Below are 13,485 nucleotides of genomic sequence, written 5' to 3'. Positions count from 1 at the left end.
AGGCGGAGCTCCCCAGGTACCGCTACGACGCTGGGATCTGTGTGTTGAACCAGATTCTCCTGGGGCTACATGTTTACATGTAGACGATTCGGGGATGACGACTAACGACAATGGAAGGTCATCACGTCTCACTGCGGTGGAAGGGGCAGTGACAGGGGTCCGTGCGGTGAGCCGGATTCCCATACGACGACGACAACGACAGGGGTCCGTGCGGTGAGCCGGATTCCCATACGACGACGACAACGACAGGGGTCCGTGCGATGAGCCGGATCCCCACGATACGACAACATCGACGAAGTGTCCCTGCAACGAGCGGGACACTCATGCGCCGACGAGCAACGGGCAGGGGACCAATGCCCCACGTAGTACGTCACATTTATGGCGCCCGAACGAACGACGGCAACGAAAGGTATTCCTGCAACGAGCAGGATACCTATACGACGGCAGAGACAGGGGTCTGTGCGATGAGCCGGATTCCCGGACGACAGCACCGACAGGGATCTGTGTGAGAAACCAGATGCCCCGACGACAGCGGCGACGAATGGGAAGTATGACTTGACTCTGCAGTTGCATCGATGGTGTTTACAACAGACCCAGCCTGCGACAACGGCCAGGTGAGGCCGGATGAGCCCCAGCCTACTACGACGAGTGGGGGGGCGGAATGAGCCTCAGCCTGCGGCTGTGACGACAGGAGGGCGACCGTGAACCCCAGGCTACAACGGCAGACGGAGTCAACCCATACTTCGTGTACAGAACCCAAGTGCCTGGCTGGATGTCGTGTGCTGAACACGAAGACGATTTCGGGGGTGGCGACTAGCTTCCATGGAAGGCCACCACGTCTCACTGCGGTGGAAGGGGCAGTGACCGGTCCGTGAGGACTTTTCCGGACCACGGCAACATCTGTGTGATGAACCAGATGCTCGAGATATCCGACGCGGTAAACCTCGGCCAAGGCGACGGCACGGCTGAGCGTGAAAGTAACATCTTGACACGAACCCTGGAAGGCCAACCCAAATCTCCGTACTGAGGCCTATCCGGAAACTAAATGTGCTGTATAGCACGTGGTACTTAAACCTGGCATGTAAACTAGTGTTATATGTTTCAGTGTGGAAAAGTACGTCACAGAGGCAAGAACTGTCTTCAATGCGGGGAGGTGGGTCACACTCGTAGGGACTGTAAAGTCGAGACCTGTTTCCTCTGTAAGGAGCCTCAATTATAAAAACGCTAAACATATAGCTGGGTCTGGGCAGTGCAGTGCATTTAAAGGCGCACTACAACAAGCAAAAGCCCAACCACGATGTTAAGGATCCTCCAGTGCATTGTAGATCGATCCAGGACGGCTGACGCGCTTCTCAGTCAGCTTGCCCTCGAACACGGTGTTGACGCGCTCTTGGTCAGCGAACAGTACCAATACCGGGACAGGGACCCATTTCTTTGGTTTCCCGATACACTTGGTACTGCTGCGTTCTGGGTTCGTAATACAGCAAAAGTGCAGGTGAGGAGTCACGCGAAGGGCCGAGGATTCGTTTGGGTCCGGTGCGGGGATGTCACTTACTTTAGTGTATACCTCACCCCCAACGAGGCTATCCGTGACTTTCGTGGAAAGATAGACCGCCTGGAAGAGAGCGTACGCGATACCGCCGGGTACGTTGTCGTGGCGGGGGATTTCAATGCTAGGGCTGTCGAGTGGGGAATAACTCTCACTAATTCCCAGGGGAAGTACATCCTGGACTTTGCTGCCAGGGCTGGACTTGTTGTCATAAAGGAGGGCAACACGCCAACTTTCCAGCGTCCCGGAATGGGGGGAACGATCCCAGACATCACGCTTGCATCTGAGTCCCTCTTGCCGAGGATACGAGCCTGGAGAGTCCTAGAGGATTATACGGCCAGTGACCACTAGTACATCATTTTTGATGTCCTGGATAGTCATCAGAGACAAGCTACCGTGTCTCGGCAGGTGCCCGTTCGGTGGAACACCAAAAAGCTGGACGTGGCCAAATTCACCGAAGTCATACTACGGGGAGAGCCAGTGGTACCTGCTGCATCTGGCGTGGCTCACGCAGAGACATCAGTTACATCATTGATGAGGCTGATAGTCTCGGCCTGCGATGAGTCAATGCCTTGCAGGAGATTCCGGTGCGATAAGCGACCTGTGTACTGGTGGACAACCGAGATCGCGGAGCTGCGACGGGCAGCATTGAGAGCCAGACGTCTTGCTACCAGGGCCAGAGAACCTGAAGATAGACGTCTTAAGTCTGACTCTTACAAGGTGGCTAGGAGGTCTCTTCGCCGGGCCATTAACCGGAGCAAACGCAGTTGCTGGGAGAAATTAAGGGACGATGTCGATTCCGATCCGTGGGGCCTGGAATACAAGATAGTAACCAAGAAGCTTGGCACCCGCTCTCCACCTTCCGTTATGTACGGGGCCTCTATGGAGAGGATTGTAAAGTCCCTTTTCTCAACTCACACACTGCGCCCATTGCGGGAGTTTGGAAGGGTGAACGACGTACCGCTGTTCAGTCTCGAGGAGTTGGAGGCGGCCATTCTATCCCTGAAGAACAACAAGGCTCCTGGACCGGATGGGGTACCTGGTGAGGCCCTGAAGAAGGTCTTTTCAATAAATCCAGAAATCCTTTTGAGCACGTACAATGCCTGTCTGGCCGAGGGGAAGTTTCCCTTCTGCTGGAAAACAGCTAGGCTTGTGCTCGTGGGGAAGGGAAAAGGAAACCCAGACCTACCCTCCTCTTACTGACCTCTCTGTATGTTGGACACTGCTGGGAAAGTCTTGGAAAAGTTGATCCGCTCCCGACTGAATTCAGCCGTGGTTGCTGCAGGAAATCTATCCCCTCGTCAGTACGGCTTCAGGAAGGGACGGTCAACGGTTGACGCTATTGAGGAGGTAAAGCGAGCCGTAATGAGAGCTGAGGAGTTTAACAACTATTCTCGTCGGGTTGTGCTGCTTGTAACACTTGATGTGAGAAACGCTTTTAATTCCGCGAGGTGGTGCGATATGCTGGACGCACTGGAGAACACTTTCCACGTCCCGGCATACCTCATGCGCATGATAGAGGACTACCTCCGGTACCGTCTCATCATTTACGACACTACGGAGGGCTCCAGGACGATGGATGTAACTTCTGGTGCTGCTCAAGGATCCATACTGGGCCCGGACCTCTGGAACGTCGCCTACGACAGCCTCTTGAGATCCGAGATGCCTGAGGAAGCTGTCCTGGTTGGGTATGCGGATGACGTTGCGGCTTTGATAGCTGCACGTAGCATTGAGCTTGCCCAACTGAAACTGAATCGAGTCATGCGCACCATTGACGCATGGATGGCAGAACATGGTCTCTCGCTCGCTCTGAGCAAAACTGAGATTGTGATTCTGACTAAAAAGAGGATTGACATCATCGTGCCTTTGATGGTGGGGAAAGTTGAAGTCCAAACCACGCGTGCCGCAAAGTACCTTGGGGTCATGGTGGACAGCAAGCTCAGCTGGCGAGACCAGATCACCCGTACGGCGGGCAAGGCCGCTAAATAGTTTCTTCCCTTAGTCGGTTAATGGCCAATGTCGGAGGTCCGCGGTCCAGCCGCAGAAGGCTGTTGATGTCTGCGGTCCAGTCCGTGCTCCTGTACGGTGCGGAAGTCTGGGCAGACGTTCTCAATAAGGAGATATATATAATGCGGCTCGCCCGAGTGCAGCGTCAGGCAGCACTAAGGGCAGCATCTGCCTATCGAACAGTGTCCGAACCCGCCGTCCTGGTGGTTGCTGGAGTCATCCCCGTCAAACTATTGGCGACGGAGAGGAAGGCAATTTATCAGCGCCGTGGGGAGGACCAGGCAAGAATTGAGGAACGCACCCGGACCTTCCAGCTGTGGCAGGAGAGCTGGGAACAGGAGACAAGGGGGCTCTGGACCAGGCGACTGATACAACAGGTCCAACCTTGGGTTAATCGGCGGTGCGGAGAGGTGAACTTCTACCTCACCCAATTTCTGACGGGTCACGGCTTTTTCCGGTCGTACTTGTTCAGGATGGGCAAAGCCGTGTCACCCGATTGCATATACTGCCCAGGCATTCCCGATGACGTTGAACACACTTGTTTCCACTGCCGGCATTGGGAAAGGCCCCGCCTAGAGGCTCAACAGTTCGTAGGACTGCTGTCGGTGGACACGGTCATACCGATTATGATGGAGGGTGAGGACAATTGGACCTGTGTGTCACTTTACATCCAGGGTGTTCTCCGCGCCAAGAACCTTGACCTCGACCGGGATGCAGTGTAGGTCAAAAAAATTAATAATGCCAGAAACGGTGCGAGCCCTGTGGGCTAGGGTCACAAGTTGGCCTGACTTGAAGTAATGTGACAAACAATTCCAGGTCTGTGTCCAACAGAGTAGAGGGGGTTTTTTAGTGAGTAGTCCGTGATAAACTCAGGAGTCTCTCACACTACAGGCTGGCTACCTGTGTGCGTAAAAGCATTTTCCCTCCTCACCCTTAAAAAAAAAAAAAAAAAAAAAAAAAAAAAACGATAGTATTGCTTGTCATAAGAGTGAAAGCCAGTTGAGTGGATCGATCACGTTTAATGTTTTTTTAATAAATTAAGCAATGAATTAAAATAACATTTATAGATATATTACAACTATTGCATCAATTTCACTTATCAGTTGGTCTTAGAACTATCAACACATCTATAACATGTTTCATAAGTAAAGATGTTAACATTACATACATCCTTTGTATCGGTATTTTTACGTTTCCACATGAAAGAAGCGTGAAATGGGGTTTAAATTTCACAAAAGAAAAATAAGTTTACTTGCACTGTTAAGTACCTAACTAATAAGACCGCGTGCATAATACTGTAGCCTATTTAGATAAAAACTAGCTTTGTGTCCGTTCTACGTACGGAGATCTTATAGTAGTCAGTTGACACCTTCTTATATTAAGAACAGCAGTTGTTTTGGATATTTTCAGATATGCTGGCAAAACTATTAGAATATATAAACCATCGCAAAAACAGTATCTGACATTTTCAAGCCAAAACAAATGCTTCGCAATTAAATGTCACCCGGATCGTGTTGATCCATCTAATGATTAAACTAAAAATATGCTTTATATGAGGCATAGCCCTAATGTAGGTCTATAATTGAAAGTTATTTTCCACAATGGTTAAAAGTAGTTAAAATACTACCTCCACCTCACCATTTAACACTGTATTCCGATAGACATTTTTATTATCAAAGGGGCTTTTGTGCTTTCGGTAAAACACTGAGAAATAAAAGAACATTAATGCGTTACCAGCAGACATAAACACAAAAACACAGAATTTAATTAGGAAATTTGCTTCGCTTTAAGCATATCAAAGTACATATAAAATTATTATTTGAAATCCTTGTTATTGTTATCAAATTTTATCATTTCAATTTATATTTGCTTCGTCCGAAGATGACCCGAAATGCTGTCGAGATGACGGCTTATTATACCGGGTGTTTCTAAATGAATAGCTGGGTTTTAACGCTTTATAACTTTTATACTATTAAACTTACCACCATAAAATACGCATCAAATAAAAAAGCAACTCAAAGAGTTTATGCCTTCCAAGGACACATTATTTAACAAAATCGATCCAACAGAACTGTATATTTAATTGTACAAAGTTAAAAAGTAATCTCCAACTTTTTTTCACCACTAGAAATTCGGAGGTTGCTTGACGTTTTTGCAAATAACTTTTAAATGGTGAGGAAATCGACCAATGTGGAAGGTAATATTCCGAAAGAAAATAAAATTTCCTACAATCTACTACTATGCATTTCAGGAAAATACTCAATAAATGTAGCCTAAATTTGGCTTAAAATAAAAAAGTGTGAAATTTAATGTTTGCTATGTTTATTGTCTACATTGAAGACAGGGATTTTCAATTTTTTCATTTTGAGGCAATTTTTGGTACCTTTCTTGAGTATTTTCAAAAAATGCATAATAGTAGATTGTAGGAAATTTTATTCTCTTTCGGAATATTACCTTCCACATTGGTCGATTTCCTCACCATTTAAAAGTTATTTGCAAAAACGTCAAGCAACCTCCGAATTTCTAGTGGTGAAAAAAAGTTGGAGATTACTTTTTAACTTTGTACAATTAAATCTACAGTTCTGTTGGATCGATTTTGTTAAATAATGTTTCTTTGGAAGGCATAAACTCTTTGAGTTGGTTTTTCATTTGATGCGTATTTTGTGGTGGTAAGTTTAATAGTATAAAAGTTATAAAGCGTTAAAACCCAGCTATTCATTTAGAAACACCCGGTATATTATAAAGTAACAAAGAAAATTCCAATATTCTTTCTGATGTGTCTTTTCTAACATACTGTATGTTTAACAAAATACCATATGTTATGTTTAATAAGTTAACTTTGTTTTTGTTTACAATCATTGTTATTTAGGATTCAATTCAGAATACACCTACAATGATCAGGTGTTTGTTGGGAAACTCTACATAGTGAACCAAAATTTCGATGCAATTTTCGGAAGAGAATGGATTAGAGAGGTCAAACTGGATTGGACAGAACTTAAAACAGTTAGTAACAATACTACATCTACTGCACTCGAAGATCTTTTGGATGAATTCAAGGAATTATTTGAACCAGGAGTAGGACTCATACCTCACAAAAAAGCACACTTACAGCTTGTTGAAGGGGCAAGACCTATTTTTGTGAAGGCTCGTCCAGTCCCATATGCATTAACTGAAAAAGTAGAACTCGAGTTGAATCGTCTGGAAGAAGCTGGAATCATTTCAAAAACAGACAAGTCCGATTGGGGTACTCCAATTGTACCTGTAGTAAAGCCTAATGGTAACATACGAATATGTGCTGATTACAAGGTTACAGTAAATAAACAAATCAAAGAAGAACATCATCCAATACCTCGGATCGAAGACATTTTTGCTCAAATGAATGGAGGACAGTTGTTCTGTACTTTGGATTTAAGTAACGCTTATCTCCACTTGGAAATGGATGCTGAGAGTGCAGAAATTCAAACTTTGAGCACTCATAAAGGACAATACATAGTTAACAGACTGATGTTTGGTGTAAAAGTTGCTCCAGGAGTTTGGCAAAAAGGTGATGGACGGAATCCTTCAAGACCTTCAAGGTGTTCAGTGCTTCTTCGACGATATAATAATTCAAGGAACGTCATCAAAAGAACTACTAGAAAGACTAAAGCAAGTGTTTGAGCGTTTAAGGAGTCAAAATTTGAAGTTGAACCGTGACAAGTGCAAATTTTTTCAAAAGAAAATTGAATACTTAGGACATGTTATTGACGCCACTGGAATCCACAAAAGTAAGGATAAAATCACAGCAATTACAAATGCACGAAGTTCTCAAAACATACAGGAACTCCGATCTTTCCTAGGACTTGTTAATTACTACAACCGGTTTGTAAAGAATTTGTCCACTGTTTTAAATCCTTTACATAGACTTCTAAAAAAAGGGCAGTCATTCATATGGGACAGTAAGTGTGAAGAAAGTTTCCAAAACATCAAGAAAAGAATAACAAGTGACACAGTTCTTTGTCACTTTAACCCAGACCTGCCATTGATCCTTGCAACTGACGCTTCACCTGTGGGACTTGGAGCAGTGATATCACATCGTTTCCCAGATGGAAGTGAAAAGCCTATAGCTTTTGCTTCAAGATCATTGACCAATGCTGAAAAACATTACAGCCAAATCGATAAAGAAGCCACAGGTATATACTGGGGGTTGAAGAAATTTTTTTCTTATTGCTACGGACGTCATTTCACACTCATCACGGACCATAACCCATTAGTGTCAATCTTCAATCCCAACAAGAGCCTACCGTCAATGTCAGCTACGCGACTATTCAACTACTCCCATTTTTTATCAGGATTTAACTACACAATTGAATTCAAGAGAACTGGTGACCATGGGAATGCAGATTTCCTCTCAAGATTTCCTGTGGAAGATTCAAAATTTACAAGTATTGACCAGTTTGGACATTTTCAAACAAACCAATTGAACACCATAACTATCAATCCCAAAGAACTAGCCGAAGAAACTAAGAAGGACGCATATCTAAAACAAATTCTTGAGGCTCTTGAGGAAGGTCAATCATTAGAGCCATTGGGATTTCACGATAATGAAGTTACATTACATTACATTTACATTACATGAAGGATGCCTCTTCAAAGGGTGGAAAGTAATCATCCCAAATTCCCTCAAGAAAAGAATTCTCAATGAACTACACTACGGGCACATTGGTATAGTAAAAACCAAAGCTTTGGCAAGAAGTTACTGCTTTTGGAGAGGAATGGATAAAGACATTGAAAACATGATTGCTGTTTGCAAGCCTTGTCGTGAGAAACAAAATTCTCCAACGAAAGAGATCAACCATCCTTGGGAACCAGCAACTCAGCCATGGGAGAGAATACATATTGATTTCATGGGCCCAATAAATGGACAACGATTTTTCATTGTTGTTGATGCCTTCTCCAAATGGGTAGAGGTAATACCCACAAAAACAGCAACTACCGATTGGACTATTAAGGAGTTGAAGAAACTTTTTAGTACTTTTGGTCTTCCAAGCCTCCTAATTTCAGACAATGGACGAAGTTTCATTTCTCTTACTTTTCAAGAGTTTCTTAAGTCATGTGGAACTCAACACAAAACGACTGCTCCGTTCCACCCATCATCTAATGGACAAGCTGAACGCTTTGTACAAACAGTAAAGAAGAAGTTGAAGTCCATATTAGATGAACCAGGAACACTTGACAGTAAAATTCACAAGGCGTTAATTCAACTCCGTCAAGTACCAAACTCAACAGGAAACTCGGCATACTATCTCATGTCCAACAGACAAGTAAGAACATACCTCAGTGTTATGATACCTTCTAGAATCGAGGACTCAAAAGACAAACCTAAAGGTATAACACGCATATTTAAGGTGGGAGACCGTGTTCAAGTGAGAAACTACTACAAGGGTCAGACAAAATGGAGTTTCGGAAAAGTTACATCAAGAGATGGAAATCTACATTACAACGTTGAACTGGAGAACGGAGTAACATGCAGACGACATGTAGATCAAATGCTGCGATCAAGACTTTAAAGGGGGAAAATTTATGTGTCTTTTCTAACATACTGTATGTTTAACAAAATACCATATGTTATGTTTAATAAGTTAACTTTGTTTTTGTTTACAATCATTGTTATTTAGGATTCAATTCAGAATACACCTATTTTATTTTACCAATCTTTTATTTAATATGTAACACTTTCATAACTTAAAAAATTATGATGGGCATTTAATAATGCAATACTTAGGTAAGTTTAATCGTAAATTGAATTGCATAGCCAAAGATATGGAAAAGTACATTTCATTCTCTGTCGATGATTTAATATTTTTTGATTCCTACAACTTTCTGTCCCTTCCATTATACAAATTAGCTTCTAATTTGAATACATTTAGATTTATAGATAAACCTCTACTACAACGCAAAGGCGTATTTCCCTATGAATATATGACGGGACCAGATAAGTTTTCAGAGTCTCTCTCTCCAATAGAAACATTTTACAGTACTATAACTAAAGAACATATTTCTCCCAATGAATATGAACTTGCAAAACATGTCTGGACCTATTTTAATATAAAACTTACAAGAATATCATGATTTATATCTTAAAACAGATGTATTGCTATTGGCTGATGTGTTTTAGACCTTAAATGTGAATTAGAGCCTGTGTGAATTAGAGACCTATGTTAAAAGATTAAAAACTTGACCCCGTACATATGTATTCACTTCCTGGGTTAACATGGGAGGCTTGTCTTAGAAGGACTGGTATAAAATTACAATTATTTCGTGATATTGACATTCATTTGTTCATAGAAAGTGCAATCAGAGGAGGAGTTGTATGATTTCCACACGCTACGCTAAAGCCAATAATAGATATATATTATTTACATTCTTCCAAAATGTAAACATTGAAACTTTGGAAGCCAATGGGGCGTAGCCCAAGGGAAATATGAAAATTAAATGATTTAATATTGCATTGTCATCCATTTGTGAGCTTTGTTTCAAGTTTTAAGTCTCTAGCTCATCGGGAAATTAGTTTGAAATTTATTGCAAAATTTGTATCGAACAGACAAGCAAGCGAGCTAATAAAAACATTTTAAAATAAGTTCATTTAACAACTACAGATGCCAACCGATTGATTCTTTGGTGTAGGTCATTTGATTTTCTCCATTGAAGTAGTGTTGACATGGTATGTTTGGTCTTTTAGAACAGCTAAGATTGCTGCAGAGCTCGGACCGACGTATCATTCCACGACTCAAGTCCTCGGATGACCTGGAGAAGTTGACCAGAGCTCTTCGCAAGACGCGGGCGGGCAACTCGCTGCTGGACACGGTGCCTGTGGACCCACTGGTCTGCACCCACGGCACACATCGCTGTTACCACGCCACCCACGCCTACACGGGTGTGCCCTGTGCTGCCTACAGTACGTCTGGTTCTGGATTCAGATGTCAATATTTGTCATTGGGCCATAAATGAATGATGATATCTAACAAATGGTCGTAGTAAGAGCAGGGTTTCGATACAGTATATCATGTTCAAAACGTTAAAAATGCCATTGGCATAAAATATAAATAAATACTAAAGTATACTGCGTTAAATTTGAGGTTTTTAGTTACGAACATGGGAACATCTACAAAGTTTCTCGGGAGATGTGTAAAAGGTCTACTTTTTACGTTTTATCCATATATACAGTATATATGTACAGTATATATATATATGGCTAATACGATCAATAGTTTCCATACAGGACATAACAGTTCATTTTAACATCAGTTGTTTCCTATTGTGTGAGACCTTACCTTTCGGTGACAGTTGAGTAACTGTGATCGTATTACCCCTAGTATTGTGAACTGATCTAGTATATAACCAATTCAATAGATTCTTTCATGTCTGACTGCACACAATAAATAAACACGTTAAAACTGAGATGTTCCAAAATTATCCTCATTGTTTACTTTTGAATTTGTATATTCCTAGGCCTACTATTAGCTAAATTCATACCTCTAAATTATCACATGTGTTTATATGCAGTAAAAGGGCAAAAGGTTCCACCTATTGTAAATTTCCATATTTCACATTCTCATCAAACACTGTCATTTATTTAATAAGCTAAATTTATAATCACTGGAAGTTATTTATACAGTTTGAATTATTTTACAAAATTATTCTTCTCTTTCACTTTCAAAAATATAATTAAAATACTCTTCATATAATACCAACCAATCATAAAAGTAACAGTGAATAGTGACATCAAGAAACCAGTGAACTAATTGTTGAAACAGATGTATGAAATTGAACATCAACATCAAGATTTATTCAATTGAGAATAAGTAATGAAGAAGCAAGACAGGAAGATTATTTAAAACTTTTAATTGGTGATTTAACTTTACAGTATTTAAAATATCAAGATTTTTCTCAATTATTTAATACATATCATTTTTACCTCAAGAAATATATTTGTGGAGAAGACTACCATAAACTTTTGGGTGAGATCAAACTGAACTTGTACTTTACTAAATACTCACATTCCAAAATTTCTATTGGCTTTTGCCGTTTTGAACTTTTACCTAAATTATAATTTTACTAAATTCAAAATTTGAACTTTCTTCTTTTCAAAAGTGTTAATTGAACTGTACATAACTTGTGATGAACATTAGGCTTATGCCTATCCAACATCACATAAGCCTACTTCAAGCCGGCACATTCCTAGAATCCTGAGATTAAGAGTTTCATCTAAATTTATAACCCTACTTATTTGTACCATTTGACTAATAAAAGGTGGATATGTATTCATCATTGTAATACCTGGACATTTATTTATTACTTATTTACCAAACAAAAGGTAAAAGAACTTTACATTGGCGCCTGCAACGTGTGGCAAAAAAGTAGCTTATGTGATATTATCCAATACAAAATAACTTCCAAACCTATCTCGATGTAATAGGCCTATGACAACCTAAATTCTAAGCATAAGAATAACTAACCTTGTGTGCACATCCATAACCATATATCATTCACAACACCTCATCCATATATTGAACTATTATTATTGATCACTGTTATACGATATTATGGAAGATAAAGCATATAATTTAAGAAATAGGTCTACTACAACCAACAATGATACTAGCAACCAAGATGCCGTAAGCAACACCGTACATTCTAGTCAAGCAACTCTAACCAACGAAACACATTCAAATACACTAGTAACTATAGACACTACAAATAATGTTGAAACAAGTAACAATTATCATCATATTTAATTTGGAGGAATCCCAGAATCAATTATTTTTCATGGTCTGGAAAGCGATAGAAATCCATTAGAAACAGACGTTATTGAGGTTAACGACAGTGTAGGTTCTAATCCTAAGATCAAGATGGCGGATCTGGATCGTCAGACAGAAAAAGGCAGTATGACGTCACGTGACAAAATGTGTACTACTCCAAGCGACCAGAACGACGAAACAGCTGATCTGCAGTTGAATGAACCAAACAAAACTGGCTCACTGACCAATCCAATGAATGAGTCACACCAGCCGATCGGCAACACTAATGATTCCAACATCCTAACACAAATTACATATTTGTTTCGTGAACTGAAACAAGACATAAATCTAGTAAATCAAAATATGAACACAATCAAACAAGACAGTGATATACGCTTAAATGATCTCAAAAATGAACTCAACCAAAATATTAGTTTGATGCGAGATGACCTTCAAAAGGATATTAAATCCATAGAAAATAATGTAAATGCTATCTCTCACGACATAACTAATCTCAAATCAGATGTTCACACCGTAAAGTCTGAAATTGAAGCTATCCACAATACCTTATCTGAACACTCACTCAAAATAAATACTATTGAAATGAATGTTGACAAAAAGATCGAAATTAAATCTCAAGAAATCCGTAATGAATTAAATACTAAAATTGAGACTAATCAGATCACTATTGATCAAAATATTGCTACTTTGAGCAATAACCTAACCCGAAATTTTGATTCTAAATTGCAACAACAGATAAATATATGCCAAAATAACCTAAAACAACAAAATGACGATTTAGTTACTAAAATCGAAGGACAGAACGAGAACTTGGTCAAACTAAATTCAATAACAGACAACCATAGTTATCGAATTAATAACATGGAACAACAGATTTCCAAATCAACTAGTACAATAACGCCTCTTTATGTTACTTGTCCGGGAACTAACAGACATTATCTAGACATTAACCCACCTAAATTTCACGGAAAGACACAAAATCCAAAAGAATTTTTGAGTAAGCTTAAACGTTTTTACGAACGGAATGTTGACAATCAGAAATCAAACGACGAGTCTGAACATTTATTGGATGTAATTGAACAATGTCTTGACCACCACGCATCTAAATGGTTTGAATTGGTCAAATATCAA

The 13,485-nt window shown here is 40.7% G+C and overlaps 1 protein-coding gene across 1 annotated transcript in view; it reads left to right on the top strand.

Moving 5' to 3' along the window:
- The window catches only part of LOC129000296 (uncharacterized), a 236,244-nt gene that overhangs the window by 175,444 nt on the left and 47,315 nt on the right, over window positions 1–13,485 (top strand). The window contains exon 12 of the mRNA XM_054427260.1: window positions 10,275–10,490. Coding sequence (XP_054283235.1) covers window positions 10,275–10,490 — 216 coding nt within the window. The remainder of the gene's footprint in view (window positions 1–10,274; window positions 10,491–13,485) is intronic.

The sequence above is a fragment of the Macrosteles quadrilineatus genome, unplaced genomic scaffold (genome assembly GCF_028750875.1).
Source record: "Macrosteles quadrilineatus isolate MER2022 unplaced genomic scaffold, UCM_ALF_1.0 Scaffold_1__1_contigs__length_201487025, whole genome shotgun sequence".
NCBI classification, from domain to species: Eukaryota; Metazoa; Arthropoda; class Insecta; order Hemiptera; family Cicadellidae; genus Macrosteles; species Macrosteles quadrilineatus.
This window is presented reverse-complemented; position numbering and strand designations above follow the sequence as displayed.